The following is a 24009-nucleotide window of genomic DNA, read 5'->3' as shown; positions in this document are numbered from 1 at the left end:
GAATTCTAAAGCGTCCGGATATATTAATGATAAAAGGAATGCTTGTAGCTTAAACGAAAATATGAATATGGTAGGAAAGGAATCAAATTGAATTGAATAAGCAATCGTTATTGGGCTATCCAAAAGGTCAAAACAAGCTACAAGAAGACACCTGAAGAATGATACTAGAGACTATCTAATCCTTAAAAATTAACGCGCTTTAATACGAGGACACAACATAACACTTGGCGAACCACGACACAACGAATCTTGTGACCACAGAACTAAGGATTGCTGTCTTGAGCCGGTGAAGAGAAAATAGGATTAATGACACATTAGAACTGTTTCATTTTCTTCTTTGCAGACACAGACACAGGAAGCAGGTATGTACATATATATCAAGATTGCTGGATTAAAATGGATCGGACACCAAATTAATCAGAAGTAGTCGTATATCTCATACGATTTCATATATTAGACAGTTTTTTTGCAAGAAATAAATAGTAGTCGAGCTACTAAGAAGAGTTAACCTAGAGCGTTTGATATCGCAATTGAAATATTTAGGTTTTAATCTCGATTACGAGGAAGAGATCGCTGATGAACATTGAAAATGTAGCTAGTGTAAAACTTTAGCATATTCATTTGTCAAATCTGTCTCGCCTTGCGCCCAGAGCTTTCTTCAGTGGCGGATCCAGGTGGGGGAGTCGAAGGTGTCCACGGAACCCCCCCTTGAAGGTTTGATCTTTTAGGTAATAGAAATATGTCTTATATAAATTTTGCTTAAAAGTATCCACAAAGGTAATGTTGAACACAAAATCATAGATATTTGCTGTTATAATGTTTAATTTACCTTTAAATTCCGTTACTAGATAGTAAATTAGGTGATTAGAGCCAATTTTTTTGTCAAACATCGACTAAACAAAAGAGAATTATACACAGTTTAAGAAACGGAACCCCCCTTTGAAAAATCCTGGATTGAATCACTGTTCTTGGATTCAGCATATACAGTTTTCACTGCATATATTTTCTTAACAATTCATATTTCACTTCCTAAGACTCTTGTCTCGCACAAGTTAACAAATTTTAAGAATTTTATATATTTGGGTCGTTTTTGATAGCGGTCTTTTGAAAATCTTCGAAACCACTGAGTAGATAAGATATATCCTAAGATGTGTAAAATAAGTTTTAAATCTGGCATAAATTAAAGTTTGCGTTTTTATTTCAGACAGATTATGCAAATCGATATAGATAAGTAACACATTCCTCCGTGACGGTCATAAAAGGAAATGGTATTTCAATTCTAAAAATAGAAGATTTCTGAGATGCGCGATCCTTTCATAAATATCGTACAGAGGAAGGCATAAAAACGAGGCATGTTTTTCAAAAAAGTATAATGCTGCTCCCTCACTAAAAGAAGTGTCCAAGTTTTCTCCTATTTTCACAACTTCACTAAAGGTTTTTATGTCTCTTCCATATGAGCGCGCGTTTATTTACAAAAACTTTTCCGAAAATGACTCGATTCTGAACTGATACTTCGCGCATATGGAAAAGGTCTATTTTTATTGCCGAGTGCCAACATAATTTTTTTTATATTTAGATAGTACATTCAGCCTCTGCTGGATATGAAAAATGTGGATCTTTTGCCGGTTTGAATCTTGTTGTGGTAGAGGTCAATAATTGTTGGCATTTGCATTCGCTGTTATAATGTGCTTATTCGAGCAAAGACTGTACGATATTTCATGAAATATATTTCTTGTCACGCAATTCATTGTAATTGCTAGTAGGACAGACCAACAGAAACTTGAATGGATCTCTTTGAATGAATGAAACAAACGCGCATGTCGAAGAAGAAGGTTGTGTGACATGATCATTTTGGATATTTACTGTAATTAACATTCAAATCCGTAATCCTTCGAAGCGCCTTGAATGGAGGAACACAACTTTCAATACCATCCACACCCCCTTTTCCTTTAGCCAACGTACAGTAACAGCAGTAGCATCAACGGCAGTAGCAGCAGCAGTACCACCAGTAGCAGCAGCAGTAGAAGCTACAGCCGCAGCAGTATTAGTAGTAACAGCAGCACAGCAGCGGTAGTATCAGATGCAGCAGTGCCAGCTAGCAGCAGCAATCAGTAGCAGAAGCAACACAGCAGTATTAATAGGAGTCAGTAGCAGTAGCAGTCGTCGGTAGCAGTAGCAGCCGTAGCAAGACCGCATTGCCAATATAATGATTTATGTCTATACAATAGTATGTATGTTGCTAATGATTAAATCCATTTTTCTGTCTTATTCTTATATATTTCAGCCATGTATAAGCGTTTCATACAGGAGCTTGCCGATGACACAGAAGTTGACATGGAGTTAGAAGAGGTTAAGCAAATATGTGAAGCAGTAACACTACTGACCACCAAAATTCTCCACCATGTTGAAGACAGCATGCCGTTTTTTAAGTCCTCTGATGTCGTCCGGTGCGGTAGTATGGCTGAAGGTACTCGAATTTGGAAATTCACCGACACTGATGAAACAACCGTTTTGGAGTTTGATTTTTTATCAGTTTTAGAAAAATTTGGTGGCAATGATTTTACTGCCGAAAACTCGTGTCATGGATTCATGAGCGTAAAACAAGAAACATCCATTTTTCCTGTAGAATATCAAAACTTTTCCAATGAAGTTGGATCAATTGGGAAAATAAACACTCATATGGTTTCCTTCATGTTTAGAACAGAGCTGATGAAAGTCGTTGAAAAGCTCTGCTCCTGTTTAAAGTGTAATTTAAAAGTTTTGCCAACTGGTAATTACATTCTGGGAAACATTACTAAATCCGCCGAATTCTCTGAAGCCTGCAGCGAATGCCAAATTCACTGTAAAACAGGCACTTTGGCAATTGCCACTGGTGGGGACATTCATCCAGTAAACTGGGGATCCTCAATGATCTTCCTGTGGAAAAGGAAGGTTGTCCAAGGAATGAAGTATCCTTGTGAAAAGACTCGACAGAAACCAAAGATCGACAATGATGTTATAATATTGGTAGATTTTTTGCCAGTTATTGAAGTAACAAAGAAAGGGGTGACTCCTAAGGAACACTTGTATTACCTTGTACCAAAAATTTGTAAAAATGAGCATAATACTTGCTGGAAAATCTCTCATTGTAGGTCAGAGCTGAGCGAGCTCGTGAGCAGCAGCCGCATGCATCGACAATGCTACATGGTATTGAAGTTCATACAAGACTACATCGATTGTGAACTCAAAGGAATCCCTGAGAGCCCTAAGACATACATGATAAAATCCGCAGTTATTCTGCACATTCAATCATGTAAGAAGGAACATCCTTCTTTAGAGTCTTGTGTGTTGGAAATTATCGATTTTCTGACTGATGCATTTGAAAATGGATTTCTTCCACACTTAGTTCTGGGGTTCAACTTACTAGAAAAGTACCAGGACCCTGCGCTTCCACCAGAAGATCAGCTGTGGACTGGGAACAGGAACACAGTGATGAGCAAATGCTGGTGCTTCTTGGGCCACGTGTTCAGAAACCTTGACTCAATCGTTTCTGTGGACTACGATTTTGATACGATCCAGACAATTTTGAAGCTAATAACACTCGAATATGGAGTTTGTTGGGGGAAAACAGACTTCAGAGATTTATACCTTCCAGATGAGTGTTATTTTTTAGAAGTGCTGAACAAAATTGGCAGTGGGGATTTTCCTTCCAAAAGCGAAATGCGAAACATAACAAGAAAAACCGACATGTATCTGGGAGAAAGATATAAAGGACAAAACCGTTCTCTTCTTTACATGTGTATGATGCGCTGCCGTAAAGTTCATGAAGATCTTCTCGAAAGAAAGGCGGAATTTGACCAAGGATTAGAGCAAGAAGGTGTTCGTCAATTTCTAGAAAAATACCAATGGCTACTAAAACCTGACGAAAACACGAAGCCCTAGACGTGCAAGAAGACTCTGTATGGAATGTTACCGTTGTCCAATACGACTTAACGGCTGCGTTAAGGACTTTATTCTGCTAAATGTGAGACTGAACAGCTGACCACTATGAGGACTGACTATACTGACCTCTATGAGAACTGCCTATGATGACCTCTATGAGAACTGCCTATGATGACCTCTATGAGAACTGCCTATGATGACCTCTATGAGAACTGCCTATGATGACCTCTATGAGAACTGCCTATGATGACCTCTATGAGGACTCGGCTCCGCTTCGTTTTATCTCAATTCGCCTTTCGGAGTTTGGAAATAGGATGAAACACTCTGTACCGTACTTGATATATAAGGTAACTTGTGCTTGATATTATTTGGGGTAACACTCTTTTCCGTACTTGATATATAAGGTAACTTGTGCTTGATATTATTTGGGGTAACACTCTTTTCCGTACTTGATATACAGCTATTTCAAAAAAGGTTGTCCAATACTGAACACTGCATACTGAATAGTTCATTCCAAGACCAAAGGCATTGTGGGTCATAGTGACATTGTGTCTAAAGTAGGATTAATAATAATTATTTATTCTATTGTTAGTGTATTCCATCTGAAACAATATACTAACTACATGTAGAGAGTTAATTGCTGTATATTTACTTTTTTTCAAATTAACGAGACCCACAATGCACTTTGGTCTTGGAATGCAATATTCAGTATGCAGTATTCAGTATTCAAACTTTTTGAAATAGCTGTACAAGGTAACTTGTGCTGGATATTATTAGGAGCAACCACATGGCTAAAAATCCCTTGAGATATAAATAACAATGAAACAGCCCCCATGTCGTTTGATGTAAAAGTTAATTGGAATGTTTGTTATTTAGTCAACCATTATATGGGGTTATAACGTAACATACTCTCCAAGAATGACTAATCTAGCATGAAATTAAGATGAATTTTTAAAAAAATATGAAATTATAAAGGTAAATTTCAAAAAATGGCTTTTATTATAAATAGTGTTGTAAATTTTGCTTAAGATGAAGATTGGAATGTTAGGCCTAGGGCAAACGTCGAACTTTCCATGCACCGAAGTCATTAAAAACAATGGATATCAGGTGATAACGAGGCGGCATTCTTTGATGTAATTAAGTTCGGTGCAGGGAAAGTTCGACGTTTGCCCTAGGCCTAAGTCTAATTTCGCAAAAATTACTGAGAGCGCATGGCATTTAATTTAATCATCATCACCATCATCATCATCATCATCATCAACAACAACAACAACGAAACTTAAGTTTAATCATAAAAATCATTAAATTATAATGTCAAGTGAAAAGTTAATAGATATGGATTGTTTTTTGCATTTGTCATTCGTCTCTACGCGGTTGTGTTCATTGGTACTGCTGGGTGATATTTAAGTTTATAATAGATCTATTGTTCATCGGAATTCATTTATTATCGAATGTGGTTCTACTTTTAAATAATGAAAGCATATGATTTTAATGTATTCGTGTTTTTCTTCAAATTCTTTGCTCAATCCAGTAAAATGATAATAGTAATAATAATAATAATAATAATGATAATTTTTTAAAACTTTGATTGTTTTTTATTTTTTACAAATATGTTTTTATCGTAAATAAGTAATTTGTACATATATTTGTTATTTTATATTCATAATCTCTTTATTAACGTTATTATAAATTTTATTATTATTATTAATAGTTAATTGAATTCTATCATTATATATATATATATATATATATATTATAATGACATTGAGATTGTGAACTTTAAATCCTATAGTTTTTCAATTTATTTTTGTTTATCACTGATTATCTTAAAATATTAAGCATTGAAACTTTAGTAGCTATTAGAAATTATTATTATTATTAAAACGAATCTCAGAATAATGATAATAATAATAATAATGATGGGAACTATTTCATATTTTGTTTAACATTTACAATTGTAAATCTCACTACAAATGGGTAATTTACAACTGACTACTTGAATTGAATACACACACAAATACTCCTTTACACACAAAGACAAAGGAACGAAGGGGAAAAAAGAAGAGAAAAAAGGGGGTTCTAAAACTTCAAGAAATCAGGAGCGACAAAAAATATAATATGTAGATCGATTTCCTAATGATATACCTCTGTTGTTTTCTTTGTAAGCCTAACACTTGTAACCTGATGAAATCTGCATTCATCCGCGAAAAACTTTATTTACCCTGCAGAATGAGTAAGCATACATAATTATACACTGGTATGAATTAATGCGCAGAATATACATATAACGCACGCGGAAATAAAGAGACATAGGATCGAGTTTCGTTGACAGGATAGACGAACCATGCTAACGCATTCTTCTATGTTCTACCCTGAGGGTCATCGCAACAAACCGACAAGAACACTCCTGGAGAGAGGTACTAATCATTCCAAATTTTCGTTAAATATTCATTTCGCAAAGTATCCGAAACTTGTCGAGCTTTACGGAGGAATCAAGAATAGCAGTTTTGTAGGTCAATTAGATAAAAAATAACTGTGCTATTCTCTTGTCCGGCGCAGCAGATTGCAACAGTTGAAATTTTCAGGACGTTCAGGGATAAAGGTATGTATAGCACTGCAAGTTAAGTTTTCTTAAGTTTTTATTTCTCCTGGATAAAAATACGTATGAATCAGAATCGAATCCCACATCTGAATACAATCATGGGGGGACTTTTTCCTGGTTTGCATTCATTTGTGAAAAGTTAATATTCTCGACTTCTCTATGTGGTCATTTATCAACATTAAGGATTCCGCTCATACATACGGAAATGATCGAGTAAAGCATTAAACGAAGCGCGTGATTTTCACTTATAAACTCTGTTTTCGCTTACAAGTCTTTCCTGGTTTCAGCAAAGACATATTCAGCCAGCTACCAAAACATGTTACTGATTATATAGAAATTTTCAACTCCTTTCACTGTTTGCCTCTAAATTGTACAGTTATGTTAATCTGAATTTGATTATCTACAACATTGAACATGCAAGTTTGGTCTAATTACGAAACCTTCTCTTCTAGATTCTAACTCTAAGGCTAAGTTATAACTAATAAGTTCATAAAAGAATGAATAATGCAGTAAGTCCTTGTGTCACCTTTATGGACGTACTGTTATGCGCCAATGACCTAAGCGTGTGGTTTATTTACGAAACCTTTTCTTTAAGATTTTAAGCAAATTATAACTAATAAGTTACATGTAATCTAAGGCAAAGTGATGCATTTCCCTGAGTCATCCATATGCACCGTTACGACAATGGCCTATAAGCTATCGCGTTTCTTTTTTCCCCAAGACATGCATATGCATGATTCTACGTTTTCATCCCCATATCTGCAATTCATTTTACCTTTTGAAGATTTTCTTACGAAAGACAAATATTCTAAGTTAATTGGTAATGGTTTTCTCTTTTTGCTAATGTTTTTGAAAAAATTCATAATTGTCAAACTGAAGTTTCACTTTTTTCCGTAAACGAGATCTAGAAGGATAAGCAGTTAAGTTTTAGCTTTAGTCTCATAAGAACTATCGGCTGGAATAGTTTAAGTGTTAGGAAAGTAAATGGTTAAGTGTAAAGCAAAAAACCCATTTCAAATAGTTAAAAATCAAAGTTAATTTAATGATTAATTCAAAGGAGAATATTCCTAAAAATTTTTAAATGCTGAGGATTGACGTGAATATTATCAAAACATGAGATAAAAGGAAAGTAAATATTTGAACATCCTTAAAACAAATACTGAAACATGTTCTCAAAATCATAACAATGGAATTTTTTTATCTATCTTCTTGCTTTCATAACTGGAATTTTTCTAATTTATATCCTTCCTTCCTGGTGCAAGTGGTTATAGGCACTGTCATCTAAATGATTAATCGAGAGAATTTAATTGTCCTTGGAGAGAGATTGTTCAAAAAAACTTCAATAGCCGTGTCCATTAACCTCGAAGATTTCTTTCTAATGATAGAATTTTTAACAGCAGTCTTTTCAGTTACGGGACAAGGATAATTGCTAGGTTTTTTACAGCCAGCCAGGCAGTTTATCAATTGCAACATGGCTGCCATGTCGTTCGTTATTTCCCTCTCTAGGAAATGATTGCAAACAACCTGCATACTCTATATAATATTTTTGTTTGACAGTGGAAACACATTTCCCATAGAACAACATTTCCATTGTTTTGACTTACAACATGGCTACAGTGTAACACCTATTTTTGGGTTGTGTGAAATTATTTCTCGGTCTTCATTCTATGGTATTTTTTCCCATTTCAAAGGGCATGCTGTATTCAGAGCGTTAGCATTTCGCTGTTTGATTATAAATAGTCCAGATTACTCAGAACACTACACACAACATCTATCTTATTTCAATGAAACTTAGAAATCCAAAACGTTACAAAGCTGATCGATAAGAGCGGTGATCGAAGATCATGAGGAACATTTCTTATCCAATAAATAAACCTTTTGATACAAGTAGCAGCTTGAAGATGCTCACAGAAGGAGAAACTCTGACTGGAATAAAAAAAGGTTAAGTTCATTATGATTTCTCGATTTTTGAAAGAAGTAAATACAAGGTTTCGTTATATTTTCCAACTATGCAAAATGGGAATACAATACAATACAATACCACTTTATTCTCATTTCCTTTTATGTTAAATTATATATTTAAATTATTGAAAAGAAAATACTTATTTGGTCAAATAAATAAAGCTAAATATAAGTTGTAATGAAAGGAAATGCCTAGAGCCTAAATAAACCATATAGTTTCCTAGTTAGACCCTAGAAATATTTCGTAACTTTATCTAAAGATAGGACCCAGCCAGTACTAAAGTCGTCCGCTCAAAGAAAGCCAAACTGATCCAGTGAACAGTGTCGATATCAATAACATTCCCTTGCGCAACGAAGACAATGGCTTGGTGCTTGCACTGACATGGTTTTCATATGGTTTGTGGTCGTCTAGCTGTTATGTCTACTAAACTCAAAAACCTGTGGGAAAATGTACATTTTGTCAAAAATGCTGATTGTCTCAAAAATAATCCGTTATTTTTTATAATGCATGACCTGTGTTTGATAAGAACAATTTGTCTATCTTCTTACATTTTATGGAGTGCTGTAACCTTTTGTTTGAATCTTGTAACGGGTCGAGGTCAATGATTTTTGGTATTTGCATCCTGTGTTAGGAATGTGCTAATTCAAGCAAAGACTATGATATTCCTTTGCAAAATATCGATCGATTACCATGTCACGCAATGTGAGCGTTAAAGTAGTGTAACCAAAAAGGCAACGTCAGGAAGGGCAAAATGAATGTATATTTGTGAAACAGTAATGATGAAAAGGTAAATTATACACTGTGAAAAGATGAAAAAACTTACTGACGTTTCGGACGCTAGTCCTTCGTCGTAGTTACTGTTTCATTACTGTTTCATTAGAAACACCGACGCAGCTCACACTAGTTTTTAGCTAGTTATATCTGTATATTTGTGAAGAGAGGTTTGCGTATCATTGCATCTAATCTCAATCACATCTTTACTTATCTCGGTAAAAGCTCTTGACTTCAAAGCCATTTTTATTTTTTATTTTGTATATTCTGATAATAATAATAATAATAATAATAATAATAATAATAATAATAATAACAGGGTTTTTATATAGTGCATTTTTTATGGTCTCAATGCGCTTCACAATCATGACCAGTGGAGGACTTTACGGGCTGCGTATTTAGGCTCTTACCAACTGAGCTAGCCGGGTGTCATCATCATTGTCATCATCATTGTCAGCAGTACCTAAATCTATATTAATGATTAATACAAATTTAGGCACTGCCTAAAAGCGGAGCTCCCATTGTTTTAGACACAATTGAAACAAAACTTTATAAAGGCGAAAATAAAGTCGGGGAAATCAGACAGGAGTAGACATCCTATTTACTTGAAAGACAAAAATAAGAACATTCATTTTCTTGAATTAATAAAAGTCGCTTAAAATAATAATTAAAAAAATATTTTTTAAAAAAAATCTAGAGGAAAGAAGAAGAAAAAAGTTCTGTTAATAAGGTGGGAATCGAACTCACGTCCACCAACTTTAATTAGATAATTAATTCTAAAATACAGAAGGTGCCTTCATGCCATACCCCGAGTCTTCCGCTGGGTCATCGTATGGACTTCGGACATGACGGCGATTAAGTCCCTCTGCCCTTGGGTGTACGGATTACGCAGGATAGTGTTCTAGCCGAAGCATCAGGGGAGAGACTAGCCGGCCCCCAGACCATATCTACAGCTAATCCCTTACACTCTGCCACGCTTTGGCACGTTGAGTTGAAGTGGAAAATAACCTTCTTCACTTTTAATCCGCCATAGTGTAAGACACTTCTTGATGAGCGTGTCTTCACCGTGATCGTGCCGTGTTCCAGGGTATTTGATTGGATTCTAGCGCAACATGATTGGTCTGGTGTATGCCTTGCCATGTCACGATCGCGTTCGTGCCGCGAGCTTTTCCCAGTCATACGAAAACTTATCTAATGGTAGTGGTGGTGGTTGAACCAAAGTTTTTCATTCTATTTTTTATTCCTTTTTACAGGAACCTGATTACATGATGACTTTAAGCGAAAGAACTCGCCTCAACATCTTATTGTGTCTGTCTGTCATCCTGGCTATTTTTCAAGTAATTACAGCTACGGCTGTGATCATTTTGTTCAAAGCATATTCTGACCTCAAGAAGAAAGCTACTGAAACTGAGACAAATCTATCTTCAATCGAAACACAAATTTCTTTGAGAAACGAGGAAAGGCCTGAAACAACTGCAACAACAGCAACGGTGGAATCAGAAAGAAACAGCCGGAAATGGCGGGGAAACGTTGAGGAGAGTCCAACCAGAGTGCCGACACCTCCACAAAACAGAAGATCTGGTTACAAGCAGGAAATTTATCCTCAATACTACAGCACAGAGGTTCCTAGGACACAAAGTAGAAACTCCCAAGAAATGACTGGATTTCCTCGAGACACTTCGTTTACTTCAGCTAGGTCATGTGACTCGGGCACAGGCTCCTTTATTACCAGAACCCCACAAAGCTCAATTTCATGCGAATCCAAAACGCTGTGGCAAGCCCCGATTATCGAAAGAGGTTCAAATGAGGTGAAGGATAGACCCATTTCGCGTGACTCTCAGATCAGCCAATCGCCATTTCGCCTGTCACGTGATACGTCATCTGAAGTTTGGAGAACCGGCTCGAGTGGCTCATCACAGAGTTTGGAAGACAAGTCGCGTAGGGCCAGAAGAGAAGTACGCAAAGAATGTAACGAGCCCAGTAATCAAAACGAGCTTACGTACAATCGTTCTTCTCGCTTACATACAATGGCAATTGAAATGATAGGGTTGGAGGAAAATGGCCTTACAAATAAAGCTTACCATGAAGGTAATGAAGATTTCAATAAAGGGCTAAAGAAAACAGCTATTGCTAGTGAAGAATTGGCTCACGATTTGAACTCTGAATCTCAGCCGCAGATCGGTAAAAATGTCAACACCGCCGATTTGAATTATGAAAAGGAAGAAATAAAGAAGAAATGGCACAAAGATGAGAATGAGGTCCCAACTAGAGTCCCGACGCCTCCAAGAATGAGAAGATCGAAACGAAATAAAAATGAGGTTCGAGACAGACTTTCTTCTCGCTTAGAAACAATGGCAATAGGTATGATAGGATTGGAGGAAACCCACGCAGGAGAAAGAAAGAGTGAACGATTAAGTAGACATCTCATCCAAAGAAAAGAAGAAATAGGCGAAGAATCATCCGACCTAAATGGTAATAAATCTAACGTTATCACACGATTTTAATAGTCGTTTTAAACTGTGTGTGGTAATGAGAAGGATCATTGAAGTGACTCCTGAAGGGGTTAAATGGGAGCTGGGATTTGCATTTTTTTGAGCTGGGAAAATTGAATTTTATGCACTGGGAATGGGATTCACAAACGAAATAAAAACAATCATAAAAATGGGAATGGGGTTGAGATTTGAGCAAAACGTAGTCCGGGGCTATGAGATCTACTCAAAATGGGGGCTGGGAAATGGAATTAGGACAACCCCTTCAGGACCCTCATTCAACCATTTTTCCTTCTGCTCGTAATTATAAGTTTAAAAGAGGGCATTAGAGAGTTTTAGATTGACTTTTTTTTCTCCCCGCAAACGGCAAACGTGACCACGTTTTCATAGTTTTCTTTTCTTTTACTTTACCTTTTACAAACCTTCTCACCAAGCGCAAATACTCTTTTGTTTTTCTACTACTTGGACTTTTTTGCGATTCTTTTTCAGTAATTTAAAAGAATTTTTTACTGGTCAACTGGCGTTTCACGTTTGCCGTGAACGTAAATCTAAAACTCTCTATTGTCGCCTGAGAGTTTCCTTGGTTATTGATGAGGGGGAGGGGGGGAATCGTTTGAGTAAATGAATAATTTTGAATAAACTCAAAATTCTCAGATTTTCCATTTTTTTCCATCAGTAGCCACGCTACTTAGACACAATTTTTAATGTAATGATTTTTTAATTTTTTATCAACGTTAGGGAAGTAATTACAAAAACCCTTCTTAGTTTTAAACTGTTCTACCATTTCAGACTACGGGTTATTCGCTCTATAATAGCCCCTTGCACTAATTCTCTACCTGGGGGTTAAAAAAATTGAAAATATTGGCATCATGTTGCATGTTGCATGTTGCATGTTGCATGTTGCATGTTGCATGTTATATCTTAAAAGCAGTGATCCCGCGCGCTTAGGGAGTTTGCAAATTGCGTTTGCGTTTGCTCTTCCATTTTTGCTTGCATTCGTGTTTGAACCGTATAAGTCATGCCAGGCATTGATAACGTATGGGGGTAAGTTACGGTCAGGACGTTAAAATAGCCCTGACAGACTAAGTATATCCTATTGTATTTTACATATTCCAAAAAGCAATGCTTAATATGATTAATAAGATATAATAAAATAAAATGCTTTTTCTTGCATAGTTAATTTTTTTCTTGGATGGTTATACTCAATCACTGGGGTGCAAATTTAGGAACCATCCTTTGTGGGATGTTTCACTCTAAATTCTGGTTGGAAAAGTACGCTTTTGCTAACAGATGTTTTATATATATATATATATATATATATATATATGTAAGTTTACATACAAAGTGGTTGGCAATAGATTAAGTTGTTTTTATAACCCCCCCCCAGTTACGGCCCTGGAACATTGCGTTTGGATGACCAGAAAAGATCTCACGAGCAGCTTTATCAAGTCCTTCCTGTGAAGGTGTTCGCCATTGCTCTAGTATGCCTAGCATAGTGATACTCAACAAAAAATGCTATATTAGATTCACACTGCAGTACATCTGATTCTTAATGCTTTCAATGTTTATATTTATCATCATAATTTTGTACCTTTTTGTTTATTCATGTCTCGGTAACTTAAAACGTACAAGGAAGTAAAGAGAGTTTCAAGTTTCAAGTTTCATTCTCATGAGATAATGCAAACGTCCTTCCACGCATTGTCACACATCTAGGAAGGAATAAAACGTAATTAGACGAAATCAAGGCACTAAAGCTAAACCTGGAACAAAAAGCTGTCTAGTACCTAATAATTATAATACTAGTTAAATGTTTTCCATGCGGCTTAGCATTTAAACAGTGAACAAAATTGACAAACTTATTTCGAGAGCTGAAGGTTCACTTTAACGTCAGGTCAAGCAAGAAGAGTGGGTTGCTTTGGCGACAGCGTCCTGTGCCTTTAAAACTCCAGGTATGTGGCTAAACATTGGGCAGCAGTTGCAAAGAGAAAATATGGTTTAGAAAAGTCAGTGTTAGAAGTTCAAATTCAGGTCTTGTAAAAAGGCAAAAAGATTATAAAAAAAGACACCCGCGGCTTTAAGCTGGAAACCAAGCTTTTAAACTCATACGGAAATGATGGTCGAAAATAATACCTTAAAATGGAATGGAGAACTTATAAATTATTGTAAATCGTGGCTTATAGGGCTTCCTTAGTTACAACAAAAGCGTTTCAGTCGAAACTGAGATTTTCGACTAGCTAAAATTCCTTGGGTTAACTTAAATTATCAGTAAGAACTCTATTCGGACTGCATTCCATTTATACATTTGCTTAGTCTTAAGGTGGATGTAAATATGTAGGAAAACATTTGCAATTTTCCTGCTACACAACTTGTCGTGCTCTACACATGATGAGCTCAAAGAAAATAGCAGAAATGATGCCTTTTGAGCTCGGTTAGTGGCAACATGAACTTACTGTTTACAGTCCATTAAAGGTCATTCTAATATAACTATGGTCAACAAAAAAAACCTTTACAAACCGTCGTCCACAAAATTGTTATCGTTTTTCTCAGTACTGTCCTCGGCATTTCTATGCACGTAAAAAAAGTATGTTAATCACAAACAGATCATCAAATTTTGAATTAAAATTTCCGACAACCCGAATGTTTTTGTAACTTACGTTTACAAGTCGACTTGACTCAGTTGTCTGACCATATGTCAGTTTAATTCTTATATTTTCTGTTTAAGAGGATTTTTTTTTTCAATAATGGCAAAAAGTGCCAAAAACTAGACTTTCGTTGAGTTTTGATCCCAATTTTCGTTTTGGGTTAACACTCAAAACCTTTTTTAAGCAGTTAGAAACTGATGTACTATGATAAAAGAGACAAACTAACTAGCAAGTCAGGAAGCGAGTTAGGAAGCGAGTTAGGAAGCGAGTTAGGAAGCGAGTTAGGAAGCGAGTTAGGAAGCGAATTAGGAAATCATACATTCTAGCCAAGATTGTCTTAAGGTGACTAGCTACTTTATCAAGAAATCATTACAAAATTTTCTTAGAAAGATATTTTATAGAGAGTTTAACGCTGATTTCAAAAATGAAAAGAAAAATTGGCTGTCCTGAGCTTGTTTTCAAGATAATGAATTTTGAATACGGCTATCTTGACAGGTTTTGAAAAGAAAATTGCCTGCGGAAATCAACCTTTTCACAAGACAATTCATAACTCACAAATTAAAAACTCTACATCTACTTTAAACACTATTTTCTAAGAACTAACTAAAAATATCTGAAAGTTCAAAAATAAGCTCAAATTCCAGCATGTCGTTAGCTAGATGAACCAAAATCGCAATCAAATGAGGACATTAAAACGCTTTTTTTTCCATTCTTTTTCCGACTTGCTTTGAATAGGGTATGAATTTTTTACTCTCTAGTGTCTTTTAAGAATAGGCACAGGTTTTTGTAACCTCTGGCGGCACATCTCTATCCAGAACCGGGTCGACTACAACCCCCCAGGATCCCATTGTCTAATAACCACTATAACCATTACTAAAAAGGTAAATTATACACAGTGAAAAAGATGAAAAAACTTACTGACGTTTCGGACGCTAGTCCTTCGTCGGAGTAAAAAGCCTTTTTACCTTTTTCCTTTTTACTCCGACGAAGGACTAGCGTCCCAAACGTCAGTAAGTTTTTTCATCTTTTTCACAGCGTATAATTTACCTTTTTATCATTACCGTTTCATTAGAAACACCGACGCAGCTCACACTAGTTTTTAGCTAGTTATATCTTACTATTTAGTAATATTTGGTACTAAGAGTAAGTATTTGTTTCATGGTTTAGTGCGACCACTCTAAGAATTGCAAAGTTGAACTTGTTTACGATTTCGGCTCACTTACTTCAAATGAGCATTTGACTCATAGTACGAGTAGTTTATTATTTTACTTCATCCTGCATCTGTCCTTGATTCTTTTGATTTAAGTAAAGCTATGTCCGTGTGTGCGTATGCTCCGTGCTAAACATCATCACACACCAAACACCAGCTTTTCAATTTATTTTGAATTTCAATTTCTTGGGAACTTGATGTTCGAGTAGCCAGAATTACCTTCGTGGATACCAATTGAATGAACGGTAACAATAAAACGTTTATTAAAATTTAAATAATAACAATATCAACATCGTAATAATAAGGTTTAAAGTAATAAAATATCCTTAATAAAGTACAAGCACTTAAGAATTGCACTTTTTATCAGAACCGAAATAAATTTAACACTAGCAGAACTGTCTAGGTTGCAAGATTTCAGTGATATGAAGCTTTAAGGACTACTAATTCCGCATCGCATCTAATTGTCTTTGAGTCCAATGGCTAAGAAAACGCCAAGAACTACTACATAAGACATCAGCTCCTTTGCTTGGCGGCAGGAGACGGAATGTAATAAGTTTGGCATACATACTTCTACTAGGTTCAAGGTAAACAGGCAAGCACAATGGACGCGGCAAAAGTTCGACGTCTTATATGCATGATGACCCAATACAATTTGAAAAACAAAACACACCTTAGAAATAGTAGGCACTGTCCTTATCCTAATCAGAGCAAAAGGTAACTTAGATGTCGATGTTTAACAGCTGCCGTAAGCTACCGATCTGGAAGTCATCTAAAATTAAGCCAGGGTCCTGCTTAATTAAAGAAGACGTTATGTAACCATGCCTTGCCCGCAAACATTCCCACTGACAGTGGTAATAACGGTTTCCTTCGGTGGAAATGCGACGATTGCCATGGCTGTCGTGTTCGAATGTAACCAGGAATTGTCTTACTTCGACATGCTATGTTGATCTTTCAAGGATGGAATAATTTAGCATGATAAATGAAGGATTATGAATAATGTATTACTTACCAGCTTTCGTCTTCCGACATCGTGTTGAGAAGCAGACAGATCCGTTGTTGAGCCAGCAAACATGTTGTCAGCGAACGAGAAACAGTCGCGTTACACCCATAGAATTAATAATTACCGGCTGATGCAGACGTTTTACTTGCGATTTCTTTTTTTAAATATATATTAAATATTCTGTAAATATTCTGTAAATATTCTGTAATAAAATATCATTCGCTTCCTAACTCGCTTCCTAACTCGCTTCCTAACTCGCTTCCTAACTCGCTTCCTAACTCGCTTCCTAACTGGAAAGATAGGCATCCTCATGATAAAATGCCTGTTTGAAGCGGTATTTTTAATTGAACAAAGATGTTTTGCTTTGTCAGGCTTTTTTATAGAAAATATATCGGAAATAAGCAAATGAAGGCCTAAACATCATTTTCCGCTTTGGGTTAACACTTTGATTCTACTTTCATCGATCATCTCCACTTCCAAACAAGTTAAACTAGGCTTGTACAACAGCCTTTCTTCGAGAATATATAGTTTTTGGCGCGCACTGCTTGAATACGAAAAGAATTCTCTCTTAATAAAAAATGCTTTATACTATGGTAAATCCTACATTTATTTCTTCTGAATGCGAACTTACGATTTATTATGGAACGACACTGACACTGATATAGCAGACACTGATATAGCAGAGTCGTTGGATTTATCCGGAGACCAAAACCTCAGTGTTAGGGTTTACCGTCCTCCATGGTGTGGTAAATTCATTTAGATTATTAGAAGTGACTTCTAATCTAGAAAATCTAATCTAAATAACCACTCCATGGTGGAAGTAAAGTCTAACAGGTTTTGAAACCCACTTGATAAGGCTACCGATAGATCAAATTAGAATTTAGAAGTTGATTTTTGTGGAGGCAGGAAAAACCAGAAAAACTGGAGAAAACCACTTGAAGCACAGGAGATCGGGAGAGACAAACACTGCTCACATAAAACGACTACCCGTTTCTTTTCAACTGCAGGACATTCTTTGAATCTTTACTCAATTTCTTTTTTTTTTTTTTTTTTTTTTTTAATCACATTTTCAGTGGCTGTAAAAATCAGTGGACTCATTTACTGATCTTACATTCTAATTGGCCACTTTACTAATATGACAAAACTCAATTGTTAGCATTTGTTTCGTATTTGCAAGTCATAATTTCGAAACGAGTCTGGATAGGTTTGTAAATGGCATGCATTTTGACACAAGACCCATTTTCTAATCACTCTCTAAATTTTAATATTTATAGATAACAGTACATGACCCTTAGTATTAGGTAAGAACAAGTTCGTTGTTTAAGAATCTTTTGTTTGATGCTTGTCGCGGTCGAGGTCAATATTTTTGGTATTTGCATCCGGTGTAAGAAATGTTAATCCAAGTCTAGCTTGCGTGACATACCAGAAATGTCCATGTCACGCAAATATCTGTCACTCTAAGAGACAAGAGCGAATTAGCAAGAATAATGAGAGGTGAAAAATAAAAATAAAAAAATAAAAAAAGACGAGGTAAAGCAACCGGAAAAAAATCGAAGAAACCAAAAGAGAAGAAAGAAGAAGAATGACTTAGAGTTATGCGGTCAAAAATGGTGCCAATTTAGAGGGAAGGCGTGGGCTTTACGGCCCACCATCTCTGGAAAAGAAATCATGGATTTTGTCCTCAAATATCATAACATAGAAATAGTAACTACGAACACCTACTATATATTAGCTGTTCAGAGGTTGAGAAAAAAGGGGCCGAGTCGCATTGCAGTGCAAAACTCCGTTGTTCTCTAGCGCGCATTAGTCTCTAGCGGGCTTCCTTTGCCAACGAAACGCAAGAGTACTGGTCCCGAGGGAGGAGAGAACGCAGAGAGATGCCTGAGGAGGACGCACCATCTATATCTGCAATAAAATAATAAACTAATCAGATCTCTATTTTGAAACATTGTTTTAACCTTGCCTCTTACACAATGGGATTTAAAGAGCTCACACTTAGAGCCTAAGTTTAAAAACAAAATAAACACGTCCAAGTTAACACAAACATTTCATTTAAGTTTTATATTTGTGTTAATCCAGTTTCGAAATGGTGTTCCCGACCCAAAACACGTAGTTAAGCTTAGTTGTAAAAGGAGTAGATTGCGTAAACGGACTTATAGATAATAGACCATTTACTTTTTCGTTTCTGCCTTCGATCCCACGTACCTGCCTAAGCATACTTTACCATCGTCACGCTGTTCCATTCCAAACTACACTGCTAGGATTGGTTTATCGACGATACTGATCGCCTGAGGTGAAAAAGTTTTCGTTTGAGCGTCGTTTCAGCAAGGTTCAAACATACCATTCAACACGCAATTCAAACTATTTCATCTCAAGTGCTTGACTCAATAACAACAACTGAGCTCAACATAACGAGGTATCAAAAATAACTTTAGTTTTCTAATTAACATTTATAGTTTGTTTTCTTTGTGGTGATATAGCAACTTCAAAGTTCATTTACATCACTACGAAGTATTTATCGGTCTGTAAGCTAGCTAGGTTTGTAATGCATCACCGTACGTAATGGGATACCTGTGTCATAATTGGTAGTTTATAGACACCTTGCATGTGATGTCAAAGCAGTTCAATTTGGAGGCAAAACAAAAGACTATTTCAATCTCCTGAGAGTTGGAAACCTATACTGTAATGTCATCCGAATGGAGCTGCATTCAGACGTGCTGCAAGGGGTCTATTCGCTTTGAAATGTGCCTTAGCTGCTCTTAAATCAGATCGTAAATTAACAAAGAATTTCAAATCAAGATTTGTCAAACCGTTTAGCTGAGCCAAACGTAATATTCCAGTTCAATTTTTGGATGCGCTTATTTAAAGTTAAGAGGTTTTTTTGACATCGCCACGCTTATCGAGTCTGGCCCTCTATTCTTAACCTGGTATGTTGAAAATGCAAGGTTTAACGACGAAAATGATATAGATCCCACAGCCTACTATACGGCGGCCATCTTGCCAGGGGCCAAAACAAAACAACAAAGACAGAAAATATAAAGAGTTTCGTGTGCTTGTCTTTCTAATATGAGTAAAGGTCATCGATGTGCCATCTTAATTCATCTTTCGTTCGTATTCTCTTGTTGTGAGCTGTTATCACTCGACGTCATTACTGTAAAAAAGCTTTATTTGCCCCATAATGACTTACGATCCAAGATATCCGCCGTATCGTCGAAGAAGTCCACCGCTGGTTGAATTTTGACAAAAAATAATTTCCAAAAGAATAATATTCGACCAAGATGGCGGCTATAAAAACCAACAATTTCGACATTTTAGATTTAGAAACATTTAGAATCTGCTGATGAGCAGTTAATTCTAATTAATCCATATTACGTCGAATCTCTGGTTATGCCTAAGCGGAATTGGCTTTCGTGACCTCATTCAGTCAGATGATTTCCTGTAACAATATCCATGACGATATAACATATATACACATCTTATGGGGAAAGCCCTCTTCATGATGTAGTTCAACCAAAGCATACCTCGTAAGCACTTTTTTTTGACTCTATTTTCCCGTGAGTTTGAAAATAAATTCCACGAAGCAGTGCCTCCAGGTTAGTCTTCTTTTGGAACTAGAAAAACTTTGTAACTTAAAAAAAGTACTGATTTTTAAGATACAAGTGCGAGTTGGGTCTCCAGTTTTCCTCTCTCCACAAAACTTATCTAATAACGAGCTAAATTCCGATTCGATTTGATTCGATTTTACGTGAGTTAGCCGTGTCCCCACTTTGATCATCCCAGAGCGATGTTTCATTGATCGATTAGATTTGAAGGAAAGTTGAAGTCTTAACTTATCATGATCGTACGCTTTTAATTTTTCCAACATTACTGTGGTTATAGATGTTGGCAGTATTTTTAAACTTAATTGATTATATCCTCAATAGTGATGCCATGTAAAGGTAGACTTATTCCAAAGAATATCACTCAATGGTTCGAGTCCCGCGAATACCCAACTGAGACAGATTTTTAAATCTGCTTATGCACTCGATGTAGCATACACTTAACATAAATATCACTCCAGTTTCGAAATCTCTTTGCTCAGTCTGAGTCTCGGTTGTGTGTTGTAAAACTACTCAGCTATTTAACCAGTATTGTTTATTAGTGCGTTCATTGCTTACTATACACTGGACCAAAAGAAAAGAAAAGAACACATGTACACATGTGTATAATCGAGGATAAGACTGAGCAAAGGCGAACTCGAAATGGGAGTATTCAATTATGAATAATCATGTTATTTCTTAGGGATCCAAATTAGTAGAACTATAATTTTCCTGTTCCTGATTTGACCTCAAAGTGATTGGCTATACACTTCAAACTATGTATTCAAATACTGTTGCGAACGTGTTCCTACAGACTACAGGGTTTTGACAGCAGGGGAGGGAGGGGGGGTTGACAACCCGGGGAGGGGGAAGGAATCCTGTCGGGAATTTTAAAAAAAAACTAAAGATACTGAAAGTTTTTGTATACACTTGCATAGCAGTATAAGATATCCTAAATACATGACGTGAATTTCTTTTGGACATTGTGAGAACTTCTTTGTTGTTAATGTTTGACGATATTGTAGATAAAGGCGTTCTATTTGATTCAAGGATAAGATAAATAAAATAGTGCCTTACTTAAAAACGCCAAATTAAAGTGATTCAAAATACAAAAAATTCCCAAAATCGCGAAATTTAAGTGTCGCGAAATACGCGCACCGTAAAATCGCGAAATAAACGTAATAAAGTATATTATTTTAAATATCATACATGAATGATAAGAAAGTGTAATTTCTAAAAAGTCGAATGGGTGAGTCAACCATTGCGAACCTTTGTATTATCTATATATTATAGGGTAGTGACGTTAACATACAATGTACATGGACTAATATTTTCCCTTTCGACATCCTTTTACCCAGGATACACCCCTGAATGAATATGCCAGGTAGGATTGAAAATATTGTTATAAAGCGTTGCTCTTCAACTGATATCATATCTATCTGTTTTTCAGATCCTAATAAATCCTCACGAGAGAAGCCAACAAAAGAATGGCCGTCAGTGAAAGTACTTGTGTCAGTACCATCATGTTTATGTTGTCAATCTTGCTCACCATCGGTCAGATTATCACAGCTGTCGTCTTAATCATCCTAGTCAAAGCTTTCTGGAACCTCAGAAGAAGAGTCCTGGACTATGAAAAGAATCTACCCTTGGTAAGATTAGAAACGCCACAACGCATTAATACAACTACAGCAACAAAACCATTAAAGCGAGCAAGTACAACAGCTAGCAGTAAGCGTCTCGAAGATGGTGAAGAAGCTACTGTGGTGCCGACGCCTAATCCTGGAAATAGAAGATCGGTATGTGAGCAGCAAGTGCCCCATGCAGACGACTGCACAATGACCGTGCCACGGACTCAGAGTACAAGTGCTCAGAAACTACTAGAACTTATTCATAATGTTTCCTTCGAGTCTTTCAGTAGCCCACGTGACTCGGGCACAGGCTCCGCCAGCACCACAAGTCCCAATAGCTCAATTTCCTATGAATTGCAGAGATCGATGAAGGAATCGTTCAGCAAACGAGAGGGCAGTTCTACATTACCAAAAACGAAGTCATGGGGGTCTCAGGGAAGCAAGTCATGTGACGCTCCATTTGAATCAGGCAGGTCTTTAAGCACTGCATCTTGTGGTCCTTCAAGACCAACACGTTACGGATCTCATTTTGTCAAGTTCCTTAGCAAGAAGCCAATAAATGAGAATGATTTTCGCCCCTCTCGACTGAAAACGATTTCCATAGAGATGATAGGTCAGGATGACGATGATTGCCCTAACGAAACCAAATCAAAAAGAGCAAGTCGAATTCTGAGGGAAATGGAAGAAGATGCAAGCGAAGAGCCTGCAGCGATCGAAGAGGTTGGTTTTTGTAATGAAGGTTACCATGCTTCAAGCAATCGGAGCTCCCCCGAGGTATCAAAAAATGCGCCGCTGGCTAGTGAAGAATCGGTCAGCAGTTCGAACTCGGAATCTGTCAATGAGATCAATAATAACGACTTTGAAAAACTGGATAGTGAGGATGAATACGAGAATCAAGAAGTCGTTGATGCGATGAGATATAATAGTGTAGGGTCAAAGAAAGGTTGCAGCAGTAAACAAAATGAACCTGTATGTGTCAAGAGCAGCACACAACCTTGAAAAATGGAGAGATGATGGCACACTATGGGCAGCATAACCTGCAAAAACAGGGTAGTTTTAATTGCTAAGACGACTCGTTTAGGAAGACACTGGGCGACAGTGTAACGGTGTAACGAGAAAACTTTCCCATTTCTTCAGACAACAGTGCCATGATTAGATAAAGATATAATTTCTTCCTCGTACTAGCAGCAATCAGAGGACAGCGAAGGAAATACAGTGTTAACGTTGTAACGAGAAACATTTTCTCATTTCTCTCATTTCTTCAGACAACAATGCCATGATTAGATAAAGATATAATTTCTTCCTCGTACTAGTAGCCATGATGGAAGACAGCGAAGGAAATACAGCCTCAATATTTATACTTGGGGCAACATAACTATGTATATAAACAGTTTAAAATAGTCAATAAGTTGAATGAAGACTTCAGTAATAACTATAACCAAGTTAAAACAATGTTCTCACGGTAGGAGCCATGCTGGAGGACAAGGCTAGAAATTATGAATAAATTTTTTATATATGAGCAATTATGACTATGCATATAATTAATTATGATGAAAAGGGTTGCCATGCTGGAGGACAACGTCCAAAGTTAAACCTATGCTTATCATGTTAGAGAAATTCATAGAATGTTCTAATGCATTCCAGCAGCAATGCTGGAGGACAGCACTTGGAAAACTTTTTTTTTGAAGATATATTTTTAATTATTTTCATAAAGACTTTAGTCAGTACAAGGTATAAGTATAAGAATTTAGTAAGCTTAAAGTATAATTCATTAAAAGCCTTACCTACAAACTATTCATAGTTGGACACTAGTAAATTTACATGACAAGAAAATGCACGCCTTACCTTGAGGGAACAGTTGTCCCATGTCAGACCACGTGTCATTCCCTTGCATATTATTTCTTTGTTTGACGTTTGCGCATGAGAAGACACATGAATATAAATGCAACTCAAACAAAGAATCTTATTTTCAAGAGAAGAACCTTTGGTCTGCAATGAGAAAACATTAGGCCCAAGGTAAAGAGGTCTGTTAAACATGCCATAATATTTAAAAATACGTATAAGAATATATAGCTGGAGCATTTCAAGATCCAGTTGATATGTACATGGTACTTTGACACTTTTTTTGTGGATAAATATTTTATTCATTCATCCATCATTTTCCTTGAGCTTTTTTCTCTCTTATCTCACTTCCTGCATTAGCCG

General features: G+C 36.4%; 3 protein-coding genes and 2 long non-coding RNA genes across 10 annotated transcripts; 3 read left to right on the top strand and 2 right to left on the bottom strand.

Annotated features, from left to right (window-relative positions):
* The first annotated feature begins 21 nt into the window (after positions 1-21).
* LOC148913962 (uncharacterized) lies at positions 22-3921 on the top strand. Its single transcript, XM_089037973.1, has 2 exons — positions 22-362; positions 2285-3921. Exon 2 carries the CDS (start codon positions 2287-2289, stop codon positions 3919-3921), a length of 1635 nt encoding a protein of 544 aa, XP_088894099.1. The 5' UTR covers positions 22-362; positions 2285-2286.
* Positions 3922-4132: 211 nt separating this feature from the next.
* LOC116302694 (uncharacterized) lies at positions 4133-12921 on the top strand. 4 transcript variants are annotated; one of them, XM_089037984.1, is made up of 3 exons: positions 6160-6338; positions 6481-6523; positions 10511-12921. In XM_089037984.1, exon 3 carries the CDS (start codon positions 10523-10525, stop codon positions 11759-11761), a length of 1239 nt encoding a protein of 412 aa, XP_088894110.1. In that variant the 5' UTR covers positions 6160-6338; positions 6481-6523; positions 10511-10522; the 3' UTR covers positions 11762-12921. The 4 variants fall into 4 exon arrangements, with proteins under 4 accessions (XP_088894107.1, XP_088894115.1, XP_088894110.1 ...); XM_089037981.1 differs by lacking the exons at positions 6160-6338; positions 6481-6523 and adding an exon at positions 4133-4268; XM_089037989.1 differs by lacking the exon at positions 6481-6523 and having other exon boundaries at positions 6156-6338.
* Positions 8741-16904, bottom strand: LOC148913961 (uncharacterized). Its single transcript, XR_016121348.1, has 3 exons — positions 16269-16904; positions 13338-13455; positions 8741-8923 (listed from the first exon to the last, which is right to left on the bottom strand). It is a non-coding gene; the product is annotated as an uncharacterized LOC148913961 (long non-coding RNA).
* LOC116302696 (uncharacterized) lies at positions 13448-23962 on the top strand. Of its 3 annotated transcripts, none has more exons than XM_031712047.2 (2): positions 13448-13695; positions 21627-23962. In XM_031712047.2, exon 2 carries the CDS (start codon positions 21664-21666, stop codon positions 22801-22803), a length of 1140 nt encoding a protein of 379 aa, XP_031567907.1. In that variant the 5' UTR covers positions 13448-13695; positions 21627-21663; the 3' UTR covers positions 22804-23962. The 3 variants fall into 3 exon arrangements, with proteins under 3 accessions (XP_031567907.1, XP_031567906.1, XP_031567904.1); XM_031712046.2 differs by lacking the exon at positions 13448-13695 and adding an exon at positions 18872-19014; XM_031712044.2 differs by lacking the exon at positions 13448-13695 and adding an exon at positions 20062-20191.
* On the bottom strand, positions 17899-19949 carry LOC148913960 (uncharacterized). The gene is made up of 3 exons (XR_016121349.1): positions 19786-19949; positions 18804-18886; positions 17899-18503 (listed from the first exon to the last, which is right to left on the bottom strand). It is a non-coding gene; the product is annotated as an uncharacterized LOC148913960 (long non-coding RNA).
* Positions 23963-24009: the final 47 nt, after the last annotated feature.

The sequence above is a fragment of the Actinia tenebrosa genome, unplaced genomic scaffold, assembly GCF_029948245.1.
Source record: "Actinia tenebrosa isolate PJP-AT-01 unplaced genomic scaffold, QUT_ActTen_1.0 PGA_scaffold0__85_contigs__length_37466705, whole genome shotgun sequence".
Classification (NCBI taxonomy): domain Eukaryota; kingdom Metazoa; phylum Cnidaria; class Anthozoa; order Actiniaria; family Actiniidae; genus Actinia; species Actinia tenebrosa.
Note: the sequence above shows the minus strand (reverse complement) of the source record. Positions and strands in the feature narration are given on the sequence as shown.

Coding starts and splice junctions, on each gene's coding strand:
- LOC116302694 (XM_089037981.1), top strand. CDS start 4,140: ATGATGACCTCTATGAGAACTGCCTATGATGACCTCTATGAGGACTCG. Junction 4,269..10,510: donor TACCGTACTTGATATATAAG/GTAACTTGTGCT, acceptor TCCTTTTTACAG/GAACCTGATTACATGATGAC.
- LOC116302696 (XM_031712047.2), top strand. CDS start 21,664: ATGGCCGTCAGTGAAAGTACTTGTGTCAGTACCATCATGTTTATGTTG.
- LOC148913962 (XM_089037973.1), top strand. CDS start 2,287: ATGTATAAGCGTTTCATACAGGAGCTTGCCGATGACACAGAAGTTGAC.